Source organism: Protopterus annectens, chromosome 9.part0, assembly GCF_019279795.1.
Source record: "Protopterus annectens isolate FY-2018-M chromosome 9.part0, PAN1.0, whole genome shotgun sequence".
Taxonomy (NCBI): Eukaryota; Metazoa; Chordata; order Ceratodontiformes; family Protopteridae; genus Protopterus; species Protopterus annectens.
In genome coordinates, this window is record NC_056743.1 from 1,355,972,923 (window position 1) to 1,355,995,617 (window position 22,695).

A 22,695-nucleotide genomic window follows, 5' to 3' on the forward strand; every position below is an offset into this window, starting at 1 on the left:
CAGCCTCCTAGATTTAGTAGGCACTGGCCCTCTAAGAATTGGTTCTTTCCAGCCCCTTCCAGGTCTTCTCAAGCCAAACCCAGACACAGCAAAAACCCCAGGTTTCAGTCCCAGGGGACACTCAGAACTAAGCAGTGGAGGGCCTCCACTTCCAAATCTGGGAATAAGAAGACCCCCCTATGGTAAACTGTCTCAATGACTTCCTTTTAAAACTTCCAAGCACTTGTTAACTGACTGCCCCTTTGGGAGGAAAGATTGCTCTTCATGCAAAGAATTGGGAACTCATTACCCAGAACAAATGGGTTTTAAATATAGTGTCCCAGGGATACAGATTTCACTTCCACACGTTGTCAGCACCAAGCAGGTCGCCAGACCTACCCCCAAATGAGTGGGCAGCGGCCCAAAAACAAGTACTTTCTCTCTTAAGCATGGGGGCTATTCAGCTGGTACCAGAAGAGGAAAAGGGGCAAGGTTTCTACTCGAGACTTTTCCTGGTACCCAGAAAAGACAATTCATGGCATCCTATCCTGGACCTGTCTACTCTAAACACCTTTTTGGAGATTCCAAAATTCAAGATGCTGACTCTTCACCAATTACTTCCTATGCTAGGCAAAGATGTCTGGTTGGCAACACTAGATTTAAAAGAAGCATACCTGCACATCCCAATCAGGGAATCTTGCAGAAGATACCTACGCACTGTCCTTTGGCTTATCCACTGCACCCAGGGTATTCACAAAGTGCCTAGCTCCAGTTATTGTATTTTGCAGGCAAAGAAATATTCAAATATACCCATACCTGGACGATTGTCTAATTCAGGCAGAAAGCCAGGACATACTTTTGAATCATCTGGCCTTTGTACAAAGGGTTCTAACTTGTCTGGGGTACACCATAAACAAAAAGAAATCACACCTGGTACCCTGTCAACAAATTATATTCCTAGGAGCAAGCTTGAATGCAACTTCCCAGATGGCTTACCTCACGCCAGAGAAACAAATTAATTTGACAACCTACTTCAAATAAGTGGCCACACAAACCCTGCTATCTGCAAGACAAATACTGCAAGCCTTGGGGTTCATGGCCTCCTGCATTCTTCTAATTTCATATGCAAAGCTGGCATTGCTGTATTCTGGGCTGTGGTGTAGTTCCTTTGTTGTCCATTACCTTACTTGGATAGAAGGAAGTTTCTTTGCTCACCAGTGGGAGTGGGGAGCCTTGAGCAGCCTACCTGTCCCTGTAGGAAGTGACCTCAGCACAAGAAGCCTAGTAATTGGTTGTTTTGGACCATTTCTAGCTCTTTTGTAGTTCACTGTTTAAAATCATGACAGCGCATAGCGCCGGTTAAACAAGGTTAAACTTCTTCTGGCTCCGCCAGGTCTGCTCTTCAAATTTTCCCTTAAGGAAGCTCTACTCTTAGTATAATCAGACTACTCACTATATTATAAGCCTAGCACTTGTTCTCAATACTTCTCTACTAAGTAAGCACTCTCGTACTAAGTAAAGCACTACATCTACTTCCCACCCCCTGTGAATATCCACTTCCCTTAAAGGTACAGCAGTCCCTTATGCATGTCGAGTGGTAGATTACTGGCGTCCTCTCCAGTTCAGCTGGTCAATCTGGGTATCTTGAGACAATGCTACAATTGTCTCATGTACACAGACAACCCTCTCCTCCTCCCAACAAACACAAATACATGTGAGAGATGCAACTATATAGCCAAACTGGAGGCTGAACTCTCTCAACTCAGGGCTGGCATGACCAGACAGGAGGAGATGGTAACCACACACACAACAATCCCAGTCCCACATAGACCTACCACAACTGCAAACCAAACACATAAAAACACAAAGACATACTTGGAGGCTCTAATAAAAAACTTACCAAAACAACAGAGGCTCCCAAAGCAGACATCCAAAAATCCACCACCTCAAAACAAAACACATGCAACACATACTTCAATAAATCAGTGTGTCAACCAATCACAGCCCTTAAGGCCAAACACCATGCCTGATACACTAGTAATAGGTGACTCTATAGTCAGACACACTGATGTCCCGCTGACCAGGCTAAACAAGGAGAGGGTGACTGTGAGCTGTCTGTCGGGAGCTAGGATCCGCCACATAACACACGCACTCAAGTCACTCCAAAGCAAGTACAAATACCCCTGGGCTACATGAAAAGAGACATAGAGGAGCTCTCCGATTATGTAGCCCAGGCTGGTATGACCCTGAGCAGCATCTTGCCCTCACCAAGAATGATACCACAATACAACGACAAGATGATCAGCTTTAATAATTGGCTCAAGTACTGGTGTCATTCTAAGGGGATCCAATGTCTGTCTGCCTTGGATGACATGTTGGACAAGCCACGCTGCTTCGCAAGGGATGGCTTACACCTGTCACCACTGGGCTTCTGGATATTGGCTAAGGCTCTTGCCACCCCCATAGTGCCTTTTTTAGGCAAGGCTCAAAAGACAAACCCACCTCCTTAGAAAACAAAAATGGAAAAAAACTAAGGGTAATGCTGCTCAATGCCAGAAGTCTAAATCTCAAGATGCATGCACTTGATGCACTCCTCAGCATGGAGAACATCGACGTCTGTGCAGTGACTGAGACCTGGTTCAAGGCTCCTGAGAGCACCCCAGCGCTACCAGGCTATACCTCGTATCATGCTTTTCGGCCCCAAAACCCAGGCCAAACCACAAAGGGAGGGGGAGTGTCCATATTCATCAAGGACACCCACACCTCCAGGTTAGTAGCAACACATGAAGCATCAGAGACCATACAGGTGCAACTAACCATAGGCAAAACTGCTATACAACTGGTAGCATGTTACAGACCACCCTCCCAATCTCAAGAACCCCACTCAGCCTTCCTGAAGACATTGGAGGATATGAGTGTATCACAAAATACCATCATACTGGGAGACTTCAACTACCCAAACATAGATTGGGTACATTATTCTAGCCCTAATACCCTAGCCCAAAGGTTCCTGGAATTCATAAATTCAAATGCACTGGAACAACTAGTCATCTCTCCCACTAGGGGAGATAATATACTAGACCTGATCATCACAAACATGGGGACAAAATGCTCCACACCGGAAGTATGCCCCTCACTAGTGAGATCTGACCACAAACTAATCACCCTGGATATACATATCCCACCTCCACCCCCAGCACAAAAGACCACAGTGAAAAACTTCTCAAAAGCAGACTTCACTCTTCTTAAGACTGAGATGGTATCCTTTAAGCCCACTGTGCCAGTGGATACCACATCCCACAATGCCGAATCCTTCACAGATGTTTTCTATGGACATCTCCAAGAATGCATGGATCATGCAATCCCAAATAAATCCAAGTCCCTCTCCACCAAAGGCAAGTGTCCTGTCTGGTGGACCTCAGCCATTAACAAATTGTATAACAAAAGAAGGAAGCTACTGCACGTCAGAGCAAAATCCCATGAAGGGAAGACATCTCTGATCAACATTAGCAGAAAACTACGTTCTCTCATAAAAACATCCAAGACCAACTTTGAGAGAAAAATCGCTAAGGACACTAAAGATAACCACAAAGCCTTCTTTAGCTATGTTACAAACCTGGGCGGAAACCCTCAGATATGCTCAGAGTTGGTTCACAACAACAAAAAATATACTGAACCCACAGATATTGCCAACATTCTGGCTGACAGGTTCAGTGCAAATTTCTCCCCTCCCTCACCCCCAAAAGAAGAAATACTTATCCCAGCTGAATGTAATCTCCCTGTCATCTCAGATGTCCAAGTGAGAACCGCCCTAAACAAAGCTAAAAACACAGCATCAATGGGACCTGACAGTATCCCGGGGTGTGTGTTACATGAACTCCAAGATGAGCTAAACCCACACATAAAAATGCTATTTAACCTTAGCCTTACTTCGGGATATGTACCTGAACACTGGCGTACAGCAACAGTGGTCCCACTACACAAAGGGGGTGCCTCTACAGACCCTGGAAACTACCGTCCTATAAGCTTAACCAGCCTGGTCTGCAAAGCTATGGAAAGAATCATTATGGAACTCATAAACAGAGACATAGGGAACCTACAGACACTTGACCCCACCCAGTTCGGCTTTATAAAGGGCAGATCCTGCCTTTTGAACCTGGTTGACTTTTTCGAAACACTCACTAGAGCCATTGATGAGGGCAAAGCAGTCCATACAGCCTACCTGGACTTGGCTAAGGCCTTCGACACAATACCCCACTCAGGCATCATAGATAAGCTCAACAGCTTAAACGTAAACCCTTATGTCACTAGATGGGTTGCAAACTGGCTAAAGGACAGAACCCATAAAGTTAAAATCGCTGGAGCAATGTCAGACTCAAAGCCAGTCACAAGTGGTGTCCCACAGGGATCTGTCCTGGGACCCCTCTTGTTTGGCATTTATTTCTCAGATGTTAAAGCAAACATGGGAGGGCTGTGGCTGACAATGTTCGCAGATGACTGCAAACTAGGCGCCATAGTCGATACACCAGCGGACACATACATCCTACAAAAAGGCCTCACAGAAACGGACAACTGGTGCCGGAGTCACGGCCTTAAACTAAATGCCAAAAAATGTATAGTCATCCCCTTTGGGAAAAACAAAGTACCCACAAATTATCACATAGACAGCAACCCACTGAGTACGGAAAAAGTAATCAGAGATCTAAGGACGCAAGTCGACAGCGACCTCTCATTTGACACCCACGTTGCCAAAGTGGTTAGAAAAACATTCTACCTCGCACACCTCATCATGAAGGGATTCACTTCCAGATCCAAGGATGTCATTGTACCCCTATACTCCTCCCTCATCAGACCCATGATTGAGTACAATGCCCCATTTGGTATGTACCTCACCCGGCATTTGCAACAGCTGGAGAGACCACAAAAGTACCTCACCAAGAGGATCAAGGGTCTCCAACATATGTCTTAATCTGCCAGACTAAAGAAACTTCAGCTCTATTCAGTAGCATACCGCGCCTGCTCAGAGGTGATCTCTGCCTGACGTACAAGGCCATGTCCAATCAGGATCTGATGGACATGCTCCACCTCAAAAAATCCAAATCCATCAGGACCATGAGAGCTAAAGACTTGAACCTCGGCACAAGTATAAATAGGACATGCTGGAGGGATAGATTCATAACCCAGAGGCTTCCCATGCTTTGGAACAAGATCCCAGTTCGTATTAGGCAGAGCCCCTCACTGACTGTCTTCAAGAGAAATCTTGATGAGTGGATGGGAGATCGTAAGTTTACCCCAGGGGTCACATCTGTGTCACTGCTAGACAGGAGCACAGTAAACTAATTCTATTATATAAGGGGACCTTCATTGTGTCACTACTAGACAGAGGCACAGTATTCTAAATTTATTCTGTACATTTTTTGTACCATTTCATGGGGTGGAAAAAGCCACATCACTATGGCTAGGCTTACAAATGCCCCAGGGCAGATAGTTTAGTACTATACTATGAAACTAGGAAACTATATGAGGAAATTACAGTGGTATCTAAAAAGCCTATGGTGTCAACATTCTCCAGACTTGGGAACAATGATTCCTATCATACTTTGCCTACGCCTAGAGTTCCTTTGGGCAGAGGCCTGCCACCAAAAGAAGGGACTACCTTTCACACCACCCCCTACTGCCCAAACCCTAACAACAGACGCATCAGACTGTGCATGGGGGGGCTCACCTGGCAGGGAAGTGCATTCAGGGCAAATGGAACCCAAGTCAAATACACCTGCATGCTACACAGAATGCTCTGACAGCCTTCAAGGACCACATTCTTCCAGGACAACTAATGGTAAAGACGGACAACACCACTGTTATGTGGTACATACACAAGCAGGGGGGTACACATTCTTACCCCCTCTGCAGACTAGCCATGGCATTGTGGAACACAGCCTTGAGCTACCAAGTGCACCTTCAAGCTCAATTCCTGCCAGGAAAATTAAATACACTGGCAGACAGACTAAGCAGAAGCCTCATGGACCCACATGAATGGAAACTGGAACCAAGGATTTTCAACATTGGGGGAGCCAAGATATAGACCTGTTTGCCTCTCCCAAGAACTACCAATTGGACAAATTTTGCGCAAGGACTCCCCACAAACAAGTCTGGAAAGTGGATTCTCTGTCCTTCAGCTGCCTTCCCCCCTCTGCCTCTGCTCTCCAAAGTACTACTAAAAATCAAACAGGACAAACCAAGGATGATTTTGATTGCTTCAGACTGGCCACGCCAACACTGGTATCCCCTCCTGCACAGTGTGTCACAGTTATCTCCATGGCACCTGCCTCATACTCCTTCCCTGCTGTCTCAGCAGGAGAACCAGATTCTACACCCTCAGCTTCTAACACTGAACCTTACAGCCTGGCTAATTACTTAATCTCTCCTTTACCATCCCTCAGCAAACCTGTGATGGATATCATTTTAGACGCAAGGGAGGCCTAGTACTAGAAAATCCTATGCTGAAAAATGGAAAAGATTCTGTGCCTGGAACCAATCTCAAGGGATGAGCACAGTAGCGCCCAATTTACCTCAGATTTTACAATACTTAACTGAGATGCTTCACAAGGGCCTGTCTTTTTCCTCCATTAAAATCCACGCCTCAGCCATTTCAGCTCATTATAACACAGAACCTCCCCTCTTCTCTAATCCGCTGCTCAAGCAGTTCCTCAGAGGGGCCAAAAATTTGAGACCACCCAGGAGAGCTCCAACCCCAGCCTGGGACCTAAACTTTGTCTTGGAAAAACTCACTCTACCTCCTTTCGAGCCAGCTGCTACTGCGTACTTAAAATTTCTTTCTTGGAAAACAGCTTTCCTTTTAGCAATCACTTCAGCTAGAAGGGTATCTGAATTACAGGCCCTTATGGCATTGGAGCCTTTCATCATCTTTCATGCGGACAGGGTGTCCCTCAGAACCAATCCATCCTTCAGGCCCAAGGTGGTATCCAGTGTGGCTCTTAATCAGTCCATTCATTTGCCAACCTTCTTTCCCAATCCACAGAAGAAAGGGGAACGGATACTGGATTCCTTAGATGTGCACAGACAACTTAGATTCTACTTGGACAGGACTAAACCTCAAAGGAAATCTGAACAACTGCTGGTGGCATTTGCTGCAGGGGCAGAGGGGAAGGCTATTTCAAAGCAAAACATTTCTAAATGTATAAGCCATTGCATTCATTTATGCCATAAGCACCATGGAAAACCTATCTCCCAGGGGTTCAGACCTCACTCCACCAGGGCTGCATCTACCTCTGCAGCCTTTCTCAGAGGGGTCCCTACCAGGGACATCCTAGAAGCTGCTACCAAGCATTATCATTTGCCAATTTTCTCTAAATCCAGAGCCGGCTTTGCCACTGCAATCTTGCAGGGCCTTATAGCTGGCCCTAATGCTATCTAAATTCCTCCTCCCAACCACAGCTTTGGGAATCTACCCAAATGTAATGACTGCAACAGTGAAACACGAAGAACATAGTACAGTTGTGTACACTTACCATAAATGTAGATGTTCGAGTGTATTCACTGTTGCAGTCCTGGTTACCCTCCCTCCAGCCCCCTAACTTCTTTTGGCTATACCTTTACTTTCCTTTACTATGCTTAAAAGCCTTTTTGGTGTATTTGCTTTTTTGTTGGGGGGTATGTCTTTGTGCTTTTATATTTAATTGCTTCCCAGTAGGGGGGCACCTGACATCTGGGGCAAGAAAAACTGATGTAATGGCGTCGGCTGCATGTTTTATACCCTGACGACCTGACGTCATGGAAGAAGGGACAGCAACCGACGCAGGACCCAAGACTTTGTTAATCAGGCTGACTGAGAGCCACCTGCAAGCAGATAACCCAAATATAATGACTGCAACAGTGAATACACTCGAACATCTACATTTATGGTAAGTGTACACAACTGTACTATCTCCTGGTCTCTCAAGGCCGGAGTCTCTCTTGGCCCAGGACAGCGGTGCCTTCAAGGTGATGTGGAGTCTACTCCACCTTTGGCTCCAGCTTCTCTTCCCCCTAAGGGACCAGTGTCCATCTCTTCATTATCTCTTCATCAACCACAGAATACCGAGTCAGTGTCCCAGGAAGCCACAGTGGGTGGATCCTCCCCTTTCGATACCTCTCCGGAACATCCCCCCCGAGGAGGTCCCTTGGAAGAGACCGTGTAAGTGGAAACACATAGACTCCCATGAGTCTGTCACTTCTGATACCAACTTAAAGGATTCAGAAGGGTCCCCAAGGTCCCCCTTTGAGGATGTTTCCTTTTCAGACATCCTGGAGATCCTTAAACAGAGGGATGGCTGGAAGTCCCTTTCCCCTTCTGAAGATGACTCTGTATACCTGGAGGCATTTGGCTCTCACCCCCTCCACCTCTTGGGTGTCCACCTTTCGACTCTCTCCTGGGTTTGGTGAGCCAGAAGGTGTGGGACTCTCCGGCCTCAGTGGACCCCATTCCACGGAGGCCTAATACGTTCATTACGGTCCCATAAGATACGCAGTACTTAACTAAAGGGGTTCCTGTAGATGCAGTGGTGGTGGTGGCAGCAGCCGCAAAAAGAGTTAGCTGAAACTTCTGTATCTGTTCATCCACCGAGCAAGGATTCTCGTATGATGGATAGATACGGGAAGCTTATGTTCTCTTCAGCGGCTTTTACTTTACTGTCGCTTAATTATTTGTCACATTTCACACAACTTCAGAGAGATCTCCTAAATGAGCTAGGAGATGCCTTGCTAGGTGTTACTACCCAGGACTTATCTGATAAGGTTAACTCCCAGCTTGCAACCTTAACCTCCATATTTAACTCCTCCATGTGTCTCATATCTTATGCAGCCAATGGAGCAAGCAGGGCAGCAGGCACAGGAATAGCTCTTCGTAGACATTCCTAGATGCGCCTTTGTGAGTTTGCAGATCCCTTCCGTTCTTCCTTTATTGACGCTCCCTTTGATCGCTCGTCATTGTTCGGGCCTAAAGTAAAAGAAACTCTCACCAGGAGCCAACAAGATGGTAAGACTGTCTGCCATTGGAGTCTGTTTTTCCACCCCTACCAGACCTTATCCTAAAGGTCAAAAGGGCGGGAAAATGTGGTTCCGTAAGTCCAAAGGAGTCTTATCTGACACTCGTGGTGATCCTTCCCCCAGGGACAGAGGGAGAAACAATGGAAGACTTCATCCACACAGCAGAGGGGGTCCGGAAAACCAGGGCGACAGAGATACTTTCTCTGGTAGGCCCTTCCAGCACTCCTGAAAGGAGGCCCATCTGTCCACCTCTGGAGGCAGTCAGGGCGAGGATATCGCTGTACCCAGAAGCCTGGCTGAATTTGACTCAAGACAAATGGGTACAGTCCATTATATCCAGAGGATACAACATTCTCTTCCAGTGTACACTTCGATCACCAAAGTCTATCCCGGACATTCCAGCCGGTCAAAGGGATCAAGCAACACTAGAAATACAAAAGTTGCTAGAAAAAAAAAAAAAAGAGTCATCCAAGAAGTCCCCGCATACCAATTAGGATCCGGAATTTACTTAAGGTTCTTTTTAGTTCCAAAAAAGATAGGGGACTGGAGGCCCAAATTGGATCTCAGCAGACTAAACAAGTCGGTGAGAAAATCAAAGTTCCGGATGGTAACACTGCAGTCTATACTCCCGTTCCTAGGAAAAGACAATTGGATGTGCTCGTTAGATCTTCAGGATGCGTACTACCACATAAAGATGGACAGGCGCTCAAGAAGATTTCTACGCTTCCGGATGGGAGCCAGTCATTACCAGTTCAGAGCTCTGCCCTTTGGACTCACCACAGCCCCCAGGGTGTTTACCAAATGCATGGCAGTAGTCACGGCTCATCTGAGACACCAAGGATTCTAGGTGTTTCCATACTTAGACGACTGACTCCTAACTGCCACCACCAAGCAACTATTGATCAAAGCAAGAGACTACACTTATTTCTCTGTTCTCAGAACTAGGCATTACTATAAATACAAACAAATCTGCCATGTTGCCATCACAGCATATTACATTCATTGGTGCAAATTTAAATACAAACAACATATTGGCAAAGCTACCTCAAGAAAGGATACAGACGCTACGCAGTCAAGTGATTATTTTACTCAACAAGAACAGAGTACAGGCAAGATTTGTGCTGAAAGTCCTAGGTTCTATGGCAGTGACAATAACACTACTTCACATGAGAATACTGCAGTGGCTGCTCTTCACCCAATGGTCCATGCAGGACTTACCCATGTCTCATGAAATTTTCATAGCTCCTTCCTGCAAGAAGGATTTACTGTGGTGGGTTCATTCCACTCTGGTAACAATGGGCAGACCATTTGTACTTCCTCAACCTATAGCTACAGTAACCATGGACGCGTCCCAGATGGGGGGGGGGGCATTATCTGGGACAGAAGGTCCAAGGAGTTTGGAAAGATTACAAGTACCATTTGCATATCAATGTCCTAGAGATGAGGGCTGTGCTTCTGGTGTTGCAAGCACTTCAGGACTCTGTTCCCAAGGGGACTATTGTAATTCAGACAGACAATATGTCAGTGGTTTGGTACATCAACAAGCAGGGGGGAACCAGATCCTACCCTCTATGTCGAGAGGCTCAGAGAGTATGGCAATGGGCGATATCTTCTCAACGCTTTCTGACAGCAACGCAAATCCCAGGGAACTCCAACGTTATAGCAGACAGGCTAAGCAGAGTAATTTTCATGCCTCATGACTGGTCCCTCAATCAGGAAGTTGCGAACGAAATTTTTCGCAAATGGGGTCAGCCTTACTGCGACCTTTTTGCCACTCCCTTCAATTCCAAATGCAGCAACTACTTTGCTCTAATTTCCCCTATGGGAGAGTCACCAAGGGATGCACTGGTTCACGATTGGCCCCTGGGTCTTCTTTATGCTTTCCCCCCATTTCTCTTGATTCCAAAGGTCATACAGAAAGCAACATTGTTGCGTCACAGGTTAATTCTCATTGCACCATACTGGCCTCATCAGATTTGATTCCCCTTCCTTTGGCCCTACCTTCAGGAGAACCTATGGAGCCTGGACCCAGTGCCGGATCTTCTGACGCATCACTCAGGAATACTCCATCCTGCACTCCACACCCTCAAACTGACAGCTTGGCTGCTCCACTTCTGCTCTTTGCCAAGCTTCCGAAATTGTCCCCTGCAGTTCATCACATTCTAGTCTCTTCGCACAAGCAGACGGCTAGGAATCTCCATGCAAGCAAATGGAAGAGGTTCTTTTGTTGGGCTGACAAAAGACATATAGATCCTTTTAAAGCATCTATACCTCTAATCCTGGAATTTCTAACAGAATCCTTTAATCAAGGGGCAGCGGCAGCCACTATCAGAGTTCAATTAGCTACTATTTCTAATTGCCATGTGGGAGAATCAGGATCTAGTCTAATGTCTCATAGACTATGCAAAGCCTTCCTAAAAGGTACCTTTCTGTTAAGACCTCCCGTCAGAGAACCTCCTCCTACTTGGGACCTCAACCTAGTACTGTCATCTTTGATTCTGCCCCCTTTCAAACCAGCATCATCTTGTTCATTAAAATTTTTATCTTGGAAAACACTCTTCGTGACATCAATTACTTCAGCCAGGAGAGTGTCAGAGTTACAAGCCTTGTCTATCCGTCCACCTTATTTGATCTTCCATACAGATAGAGTTTCCCTCAGAACAAATCCTTCCTTTTTACCGAAAGTTTGTTCTCAAGCCAATTTAACCAGAGTATAGCATCACCAGTGCTTTTTTCCAAGCTATGGCAACAAGGCAGAGTATAATCTTCAACTGGATGTGCACAGACAGTTACGTTTTTACTTGCACAGGACCAAAGAATTTAGGATACAGACCAATTGTTTGTCACCTATTAAGAAAATAAAAAAGGTTTGGCATTCTCAAAAGTTACTTTGTCCAAATGGCTTACTGAAACCATCACATATGTCTATGATTCCCACAACAAGGAACCGCCAGGGAAAATCAAAGGGCATTCAGCTAGAGTGGTATCTACCTCCATTGCCTTTCAATACAGATTTCCAGTGGATTTAATTTGTGCTGCTGCTACATGGGTTTAACCCTCATGTTTTTATTACTCATTACAAAGTGGATGTGGCCTCCCAGAATAGGGCATCTTTTAGTTCCACTTTCCTGAGGAGTTTATTCCCTTGAGCCACTCAAGAAAAAGGTGCTGGGAACTCTGTCCCAAAGTAGCAAGACTGAAGGCGAGATGGGACAACATAACATAAAGAATTTATGTACTCGCCATAATGTTCCATGCTTGTTGTCCAGTATCTCGCCTTCAGTCTTGCGTCCTTCCCAGCCATCCCCCTCCTGGAGTATCTAGAGGAATTTTTTCTCAGAAATTGGCAGATAAGGTCTGATTCCCTTCTTGCCCTTTCTTGTTAATTTTTTGACAATGTTTTTTCAGATAGTATTCTTTTGGATATTGTAAATATTATGGGAACCCTTCCTTCTCAAATGAGGTCTGGGGAATAGCCGCTAAGCACTATGGGATAGGTATTCAGCCTCGAGCCAGTAGAAGCTCTCGAGCTTTAGTATAGGCCGAGTTGGAGCCGAGGTTTCGGCTCCGAACCCAAAGTAGCAAGACTGAAGGCAAGGTACTGGACAACAAACATGGAACATTATGGTGAGTACATAACTTCTTTTTCGTGTCTCTGGAACCAGAAGTGTTACCAAGAAGCATAAATGGCAAACTTTTCAGCACAAACTGTGTTTATAGTGGTAGTATTCTTTAGGTTCTAAGTCTTTTTAAGTCACACACACACTATTGAGTTTGTAATATTTTGTAAACAACTTAAAATATTTCGGCAAACACTCAAGTTGCAATCATATTGTCAGCAGCATTTTATTCCTCCAGTTAAAAGCTTTCATATGAAATATAAGTAATTCTCTGTGCTTCTTGGTTGCTGAGATATTTAGAAAAACATGAAATTTATGACAACATAAATAAATATTATGTGAACAACAATTAATATCTTTTTACTTGCACTAGACAGAAGTCAACTATCTGTGCAGTTGTGTTTGCCATTGGGCAAAGCTTTAAGATGAGATTGTTTAATGCTTTGTATGTAGCATGGTTTTAGAATGAATTCAAATATGAGCAAGCAATATTTGATGCATGGGAGGCATCAGCAGGATGTAACTAGAGAAACACCTGGGGGTGTCACTCAGCTATAAAGAGTTAAACTTAATCTTTACTGAAACCTTTGTTTAGTTTTAGCAAGCTTTTCAGCCATTTCCAATTTCCTTTATTACGTTTGCAGTTTTCTTAGACTGTGAATGATGTTGGCAAGATTACAGAGTTATTTCAGACTTGTTTTTTTTTTTCCAAATCGGAATTAAAAATACCTTATTTTATCAGCATTAGTTTCAGATTGTGCTAGCAGTCTTAAAGCTTAAGAGTGTCAAAATGCATATTAACACACTGGAAAAGAAGAGGATGCATATCAGAAAGGCTATGCATTTTGCCATCCCTGGAGCTTAATCAAAGGAACATGTAAAGGTTGTTGTTTGCTTTTTGGCTTTTCCCGGTTAGGGGTCGCCACAGCGAAACTCCAGTCCGCTAATGATTGGCAGTAGATTTTTTTATGGTGCCGAGTTGCCAGCCCGACGCCCAACCTTCAGCGAAGGCACGCCCATTCACGCATGTCTTTCGGAGGCCACTCGACCACGGGGAGGACATGCAGACTCCACACAGAAGGCAATCCAGCCGAGAATCAAACAGGAGAACTTCTTGCTGTGAGGCAACAATGCTACAGCTGTACCACCGTGGCTTACCAAAGGAACATGTAAAGGTATACTTGTTAAATCCATCCATCCACAGCCCTTTTTTCCCATTTTTCTAAATGGAGTCAGAGTGTCACATCAACAGTGACAGTCCTCTAGAGACCGTGTTCATACCACCAGGTAACTTGTTCTTCTAAAAAGTATTTTTCTTGACATTAATTTGGGTAATGCATTTTGCTATAATTCATCTCTTAAAGATGTGGACGAGCCCCTGAAAAACATGGAAAATTAGATCATAGCCCATTTTATTTCTCAGAAGCTTTGCTTATGCTTGATGATTGGACACCTGCCCAGAAGGTTGGAAGACCATACGTCCTGCTTTAAGAATCATTGATCAGAATCCTGTAGTCCGGTTTACAATGCTTACAGTTTTCTACTTTGTGGCGCACAGAAAAAATGTTGTAGTGCACTGCAGTAAATAGGAGTTGGAGCATAAATACTGAGGAAAGCAGTTTGCATTCTGTGCATCCATTTTTTTAAACAAGAAGCATCTTTATTAAATTATTACTTTTGACATAGACAAGACATACATTTATATAAATGAAAACAAACCATATAGACATTTTCAGTTGCAAACATTATACATCACATAATCTTCTTTGCAGGCATTGTCGGTCAAACATTACATATCTCATTTTAGTTCCTGCCTTCCCTTAAACCTCATTCCTCCTCCAAAACATTATTTTGCACGTACTGTTCCCACAATTCCCTTTTTTATGTAATTTGCTCCTACCCTTTTCTAAAGATCTTACTTCAGTTGTTTTATCTCCATTACTATATTCACCACTTCTTGTATGGTTGGTTTAGACAATGATTTCTATTTTCTCATAATTGCTTTTTTGGCAGCCACCAGAATTAAACTGAGCAAGGCCTTACAGTGTCTAGGCAATTCCCATTCTGTATCACAGCTCAAAAAAATCATTTCCTGAGTTAGGCCAATTTACTCACCAAATATTTCTCACCAGAGTAGTCTGCAAGAAATTTTTTAAAGTCTGAGAACTCATTATAGTCCCAAAAATATGTTCTGTTGAAGTCCTGAATATAATAGGATGAAAATGCTTAACTCTGTATTTCAAACTGTTGAAATAAATCACCACTTTGGATAAAGTAGCTTGCTTGGGATATATCATTTTCCCTTGGAAGGTTCTGGACTTAATGTAGTTCTTTGGTGTTCTTGTCTTTGTTTGGGGAAGATGTACTACAGATTTCAATGCCTTGGCAATGAGGACGTCTATTGCATTGTGCTGTGGTGTTACTCCATGGGCAGACCTCGGTCTGTGTTTTCTGTTTACTTTTGGTTTGCCTTACCATTTTTCTTATTTGTTCAGAAAATATGTTCCCAGTTACCTCTTTCTTCCCCATCACACCTCCAACATTTGCAGTCTACCTGAGCAAAAATTCTTTGGAGTCTGCTACGTCATGCATGTTGAGGCAAAGGACACTGATATGAACATTTTCCTCATCTTTATTTTTCCTTTTATACCTGCTGACTGAGTGTGTAAGTCTATGTGGATGTCATACACTTGTAAACACTTTTCAGTTTGTTTGTTTTTTTTTTGGGGGGGTGCTCTTGCAATGACTATCAAGCCTTTTTCTTGGAGAGACAAATGACTCATTTATTCCTCCCAGGGCTGAAGTCATGCTGGCTCGTTTGCTCTCCTGGGAGAGAAGAGTTTGATGCTGAGAAGTGCCATCATTTGCTGAGAGGATGTGATTTTGTTTAATTTATGCTCTACGTCATTTCCCATTAACAATTGTGATGATCCTCATCACTTTTCCTGGAGAGTACATGCTCATTATCATGAATGCCAAACCTTCCAGAAGATTGCACACTATTGTGAAGTGCAGCCATTAACAGCCTGATTGCTGTAAGAGATGCACTTGCACTCCTGTGGGGGCGTTACTAGTGTAGTGAGCCAAGCCACCACCCTCTCCCTTGGAATGGGCAAGCTGGTGTCATCTGCTTTCTCAGATTCTCCTCTCCCAGCTCCTTCATTGCCAATGAGACTAGTTAACAGGTTGCTCAAAGTGTGTGTGTTTAAACCCAGAGAGTTTGTACTTTTCCACAAAGCAGTTGTCTGAGTGTTTAGTCTGTTATAAGACTTCTAATTACATTTCTGAAAACGTTAGTAAATGTGATGCTAATTTTAAATAGCAGTTTATACTCTTATGCATTTCAGTATCTGTTTTAAATACATTTTACAGTGTTTGTTTTTCTTTTACAGCGAGGAAACCCAGTTCTCAAGTTCATCCGTAATGTTCCTTGGGAATTTGGAGAGATTATTCCTGACTACCTCATGGGACAGAGTACCTGTGCCCTCTTCCTCAGGTTGGTAATTTAGAGAATCTCAGTGTGGTCTGAGTATGGTATTGCCTTATGGTTTGTTTAAACACTGAAATTTCTGTTTGTAGGAGCACTGTTAAGAATTGACGGACCTTCCTGTAACCATACTGAGAGAGACAAAATTATAAGGATTCATTTCTATCCCCACTCTAAATTGGTTCTCTAGTTTACCTGTCCAGTCGCTTAAGCAGTTAAATGGCAAAATTCATTCTCACCCTTTCTGCCAGTTCAGACCAGTGTTCCTCAAGGTTCAATTCATGGCCCCCCTCCTTTTCAACCTCTTCACCAATGGCCTACACACTGCCAGCAATCTCTCTCCTATCCTGCAGTATGCAGATGATTCAACTCTGATTTCCATTTCTGACTCTATCAGTGACCTCCACCATATCACCCAGTCTTCATCTCACTCTGTTGAGAAGTGGCTCTCCAACAATCAACTTGTCCTGAACCCCTCTAAAACTAAGCTCTTACTATTCCTTCCTAAAGCTCCAGCCCATCACAAATCCACCTTTCTCGTATCCTCACTAAATGGCACCATCATATCACCAGATTTACACACTAAACTCTTAGGTGTCATCATTGATGACCAGCTCAAACTAGATCTCCACAAACTTCATTCTATAAAGAAAGCACACCAGAAACTGGGCATGTTATATAGAAACGGCAAATTCCTGACCTCCAACTCTAAACTACTGCTAGCCCAATCCTATCTCCTCCCTGCCCTCCTCTATGGCTCCCCTCTATTTTCCAATTTACAATATAACCTGCTGGCAAAACTTGACCAAACGTATAAAACAATTGCTAGATTTATCACCAGCAGCCCCTATAAATCCCATCACTGTTCTGCTCTCAAAAAACTACATTGGCTCAAATTCCCACACCTTCTGACCAAATGTCAGTTGATCCAAGCTTTCCGAATTCTTAATTCTAACTCTGACTGTCCATCTCTGTCCAACCTGATCTCCTGGTACACCCCTCCCCGATCCCTGCGCAGATCTGATAAACTCTTTCTACAAGTCTATAAACCCAATATTAACATAGTTATAATACTTTATAAACACTCCATCTCCCTTATTTGGAATAATCTTCCACTCCATATTAGAAGTCATACCTCTCTTCCTAACTTCAAACATGACCTTATTTTGTACCTCCATAACAACCCTATATGTACCTGTAACCATCCTCTTCATTCTTCCTCTACTCCTATCTTGTTTTTCTCTGTCCTTCTTCTGACCTTGTATATAGCTATGTACTATTCCTTGGATTACATTTATTTTCTTATCCATTGTATCCATAAGTTTGTTTTGCACTTTATATTGTTAACTTGTCTGTATTTGTATGTTTTGTTCGGGGCTTTTCCCCTCGGGTCTCCACTGAAAATGGGTAATTTCTTACCTAGTTGGACTAACCCGGTTAACAAACGTGAAATAAAATGAAGTAAAATAAATAAATAAATAGTACAGAGCTTTGCTGCCAAAATGTCAGCAGCTCAAAATTTTGACTTCAGAAGTAACTGCTTTTTTGCAGTGAAGCAATTAGCTTGCTTGCCCCACACTCCCTACTGTATATAAGCTAATTCTTAAGACTGCTCACCCTTTGGGCTTTGGGGGAATTTAATTCTCCCAGGGTTCCACAGTCTCAAAACAAGTACATTCACACTGTGCAATGATATTGAATTAGATAATGTGATTATTTGAGTTGTGGTGTTGTGGGACTCCAGCAAACAGAATGCTGTCAGTGATAAAATAGCAGTAAATGCAAGCAGACAGTAGAGCAGCATGAAACAAAGCACCTAAATAGTTCCAATAATATTTGGAGCAGTCAGCATAGTAAACATTATTCCAAGCTTTAAATATGCTGTAATTGCAGATAACCCCATCTGATTTACGGGAGACAGTTCTGGGTAGGCTATGGTGCTGAAAACAGCACTGTTAGCAAACATCAGTGAATAAAGCAGTACTGAATTCATGAAATGTAACTGAACCCTGATTTGTCTTGGGGTGCATTCCTGCCACAGCTTTAAAAATCTTAAACATAAGGAGACATTAAGATAGATACCATGTAACATTTACATCGGGTTAATTGTCTGTCGGTCTTCATCTTCCAGGACCTTGGTTCAGTAAAACATAAATAAATAAATAAATATTTAAAAACAATGCCAAGACCCCTTTTGGAAATTGGAACATTTTACATACTATAGATGACCAATAGGTCTTTAAAGGACAGAATCTTTGAACAGTGCAAGGATGTTAGGAACATGAAAGATTCCAATGCATTATCCCAACATATTCTACAAAATGGCACTGATCATACCTTTAAATTTTTGGTATTGCAAGATGTTCTTCGTGTTTCACTGCTGCAGTCCTAACCATTAGGTTATCCATGCTGTGGTAGCTCTCAGTCAGTCCAAATACCAGAGTCAAGGTTTGCGTCGGCTGCTGTCGCTCGCTGATTGACGTCAGGTCATCCGAGCTATAAAGGAGAGCAGGCAACACCATTACCTCAGTCTTTCTTGCCATGGAGCCCATAGCAGAAGCAATTTGCAGCAGTGCTGGTCGGCTGTTTCCAGATTTCAAACTTCAGCTGAAAACGTCTAAAGCGAAGTACCCCATTGGGGATCCTTCCTTTTTCTTCTACTAACAGATGTCCGAAAAATTAATTAACTGCCTCACCTGTGGTCTGCAAATACCACACCGAGACTTCTGTTCTTACTGTGTCACTTGCTTAGGCCCAGATCACGACGTACCCCACTGTCGGTTCTGTGCCATCTTAGAACTATTCATCGTAGATCTCCATTTGTAGCCAGATATCTTCGTCTTCCATCTCTAGGTACCAATATGGCATCCATCAGTCAGCAAACCGCAGATCTTCCGAAAAAATGTAAAGATAAGGATTGAGACAGACCGCATAAGGCCAAGCCTTACAACGACACCACTGCTAAAAGGGTCATCAGTTCTTTGGAATTCAGTGAGGCACTTTCGCAGCCCCTGATGCCCGACTCGATTACTTCACAGGCCTCTACTGAGACCCTTTCAGAGTCCTGTATGCCGCAGAAAACTGCATTGTCTAATGGGCCTTCGGCTGTCTCTACCTCGGTTGGGTCCGGAGCCGCTACGCAGGCACCGGCTTCCGAGGATACTGCTCGCACTTCTGAATTCACTTCAAGACCTTCGCCCTCTCTTCCAACTAACACACCGATAGCACTGAGGGATTCTCTTCAGGCCAGACTTGCAAATACTCTAAAGAAAACAGCAAAAAGTCTCCATTCCACTGCTCCTTCCCCTCTTCAAACTAGAATGCTTAAAATGGCAGAGGATCTCATCACTTTCATCCGGGGTAATCAGGCCACTCCATCCAAAAGGAGAAGGGAATCTTCTCCAGACATCCAGTCGGATTTAGACTCAGAGGGATCTGACTCCTCTTTTGAAGGGAAAAATCCTCTTACTGCCTATGAAGACTCAGATGCAGAAGAATCTATTCCTTCTGCATCATTTCCGGAGGACATTTCCTTTGGGGAAACCCTCCACATCCTCAGGGAACACTTCCAATGGGAATCAATGGATTTCCCTCAATCCAAGAAAAGACTAAGAGAGTTTCTGGACCTACCCCAACACAGGCCTCTGGCCATCCCACCCATCTTGGAGGTAGTAGATGATGTTTACCAAGAATCCAGTCTTACCCCTGACACCCTTCCACCTGGCCCCAGAAAACCTGACAGGTACTACAAGGTACCTTACTCACATAAATTCCTCTACAGAAATCCTATAGCAGATCCAGAGGTGATTACTCAGAAACCTAAGGGAGTTAAGGCTACCTCTGCAAAGAACCCTACTCCCTCGGACAAAAAATCCAGAGCCCTGGACAGATTGGGTAAAAAAGTATATACCTTTGCAATTTTAACTATAAAGGATCTCAACTGTCAGTTCCATATGTTAAAATAGCAGCACACTTTGGAACTTTTGAAAAAGAAAATTTCTGCTTTTCCAGATTTTGCCAACAATAAAGAGAGAGCAGAATTACTGCACTCTTTATCTCAGGTGGCAAAACACTCCTTGCACTGGATTTGATGCCCTAGAAGCTTCTAGCAGGGCAGCAGTGACAGGATCTGTCATCAGAAGACATGCATGAAACAACCTCTCCCTGATCATGTCAAAGCTAAAATATTGGCTGCACCTCTTGACAAAGTCTGCTTGTTCAGACAGAAAACTGAAGAGGTACTTAAAAAGATGGACGACAAAGCAAAATCGATGCAGACTGTTAAAGATTTTCTTCAAGTACAACCTCCTAGGTTCACCAGAAATTATCCCTCTAAACATTGGTCCTTTCCTGCACCAAACAGGCAGGCACAAGGCAAAACCCGTAGGGACAGACGCACCAGGACTCAAACTCAGGGACAGAAAAGAACAAAACAGTGGCCCCCCTCAAACAGTACAGCAGGGAGTTCAAAAGTAACCCTGTATGAAAAAAAAAAACTCTCAATGACTACCTTTCCCATCTCTGCCTGCCTCCACCACACCAAAAGCTAGGAGGAAGGCCATCTCTGTGCAGAGAAAATTGGAACTCTATAACAAAAGATCAATGGGTCTTAAAAATCATTGCTCAGGGGTACAAATTCAATTTCCAAGAACTACCACCTCCAAGAGTGTACCCAGACCTACCTCCAAACCAGTGGGCAGAAGCACTAAAACAAGTGCAAAACCTAATATCCCTAGGGGCAGTAGAACCTGTACCTCCAGAACAAGTTGGAAAAGGCTTCTATTCCAGACTGTTCCTTGTTCCCAGGAAAAAGGGGACTTGGCGTCCCATCCTGGACCTATCCTTTCTCAATACCTTCCTGGTAATCCCAAAATTCAAACTGCTTACCTTACAACAGCTTCTACCAATGCTGCCAAACAAAGCTTGGATGGTCACCTTAGACCTAAAGGATGGCTTACTTGCACATCCCAATAAGGGAATCATGCAGAAAATGCCTGCGCTTCAGAGCAGGATCACTACACGTTCAATTCTCTGCTTTGCCCTTTGGCTTATCTACTGCTCCCAGGGTATTCACCAAATGTCTAGCTCCTGCCATTGCCTTTTGCAGGCAAAACAATGTACAGATTAACCCTTACCTAGACGACCGTCTCATCCAGGCAGACTGCAAGGAATTGCTCCTGAGCACCTCTCATTTGTAAAAACCCTACTCACCTCTCTGGGGTTCACTATCAGCGAAAGGAAATCAAAACAGACAGCTACCAGGAAAATCATATTTCTGGGAGCCTTACTGGACACAGAACAGCAAATGGCCTGTCTGACCCAGAAAAATAGTTTCCTACCAAAATACTTAACTACTCTGGCCTCCCAGACCTAGCTTTCTGCCAGGAAGTTTCTACAAGCTCTAGGGTACATTGCCTCATGCATCCTCCTGGTACCTCTGGCCAGACTACATATGAGGAAAATTCAGTGGTACCTAAAGAACCTATGGTGTCAACACTCACAACCTCTGGACACCTCCCTGCCTGTGATCCCTTCCATAAGATCCGAGTTCCTCTGGTGGGCCAAGGCCTGTGATCTGAACAAGGGACTTCCATTCACCCTCCATCCATCAGCTCAGACCATAACTACAGATGCTTCGGACATAGCCTGGGGTGTCCACCGGCAGATGCGCCCAAGGTCTCTGGGATGGACAAATACTACCCTTGCACATCAACCAAAAGGAAATTATAGCAGTACAAAACTCTCTGGCATCCTTCAAACACTACTTCAAACCAGGGGCTCTTCTCATAAAAACAGACACCACCAGAGTCATGTGGTACCTCAACAAACAGGGAGGGACTCAATCTTACCCCCTGTGCAGACTAGCCATGAACCTGTGGCTAGCACCCTCATCCATGGGACTACATTGTATAACCCAATACCTGCCGGGCATCAAAAACACCCTGGCAGACCACCTAAGCAGAAACCTGCTGGACCCACATAAATGGCAAATTCACAGTAATATTTTTCTGCAAATTACCCACACATGGGGTCCACCCCAGGTGGACCTCTTTGCCTCTCATTTAAATCACCAAGTACAGAAGTTCTGCACCAGGGAGTTACCATCACCTGGCCTGGAAGATCGATGCCCTGACCTTCCCTTGGAATACCCTCTTTGTGTATGCATTCCCACCTCTACTCTCATTCCAAAAGTATTAATCAAGTTAAGGGAGGAAAAAACAAGAGCAATACTCATTTCCCCAGATTGGCCCAGACAGCATTGGTACCCACTGCTGCACAGCCTATCTCACTAGTCCCCCTGGCAGCTACCTCTGATACCTCAGCTGCTATCCGGGGGAGGGGGGGTAATGCTGCACCCAGACCTTCAGACACTCATGTTCTCAGCATGGCTTATTCCACCAAAGCCAGCAAGGAATCAGTGCTAAGCAAGCAAGTCCTTGACATCATCACAGAAGCCAGAAGGCCCAGCACCAGAAAGTCTTGCACTGGAAAATGGAAGATTCTGCTCCTGGAGCCAGTCCAAAGGGCAGACATACATCTGCCCTCCATTCCTCTTATTCTAGA

General features: G+C 44.1%; 1 protein-coding gene across 4 annotated transcripts in view; it reads left to right on the forward strand.

Moving 5' to 3' along the window:
* ERCC1 (ERCC excision repair 1, endonuclease non-catalytic subunit) overlaps nt 1–22,695 on the forward strand; it is a 1,099,273-nt gene that overhangs the window by 294,749 nt on the left and 781,829 nt on the right. For all 4 annotated transcript variants that reach the window (XM_044084339.1, XM_044084340.1, XM_044084337.1 and 1 more), the window contains one exon: nt 16,037–16,140. In XM_044084339.1, the coding sequence (XP_043940274.1) occupies nt 16,037–16,140 (104 nt within the window). The remainder of the gene's footprint in view (nt 1–16,036; nt 16,141–22,695) is intronic.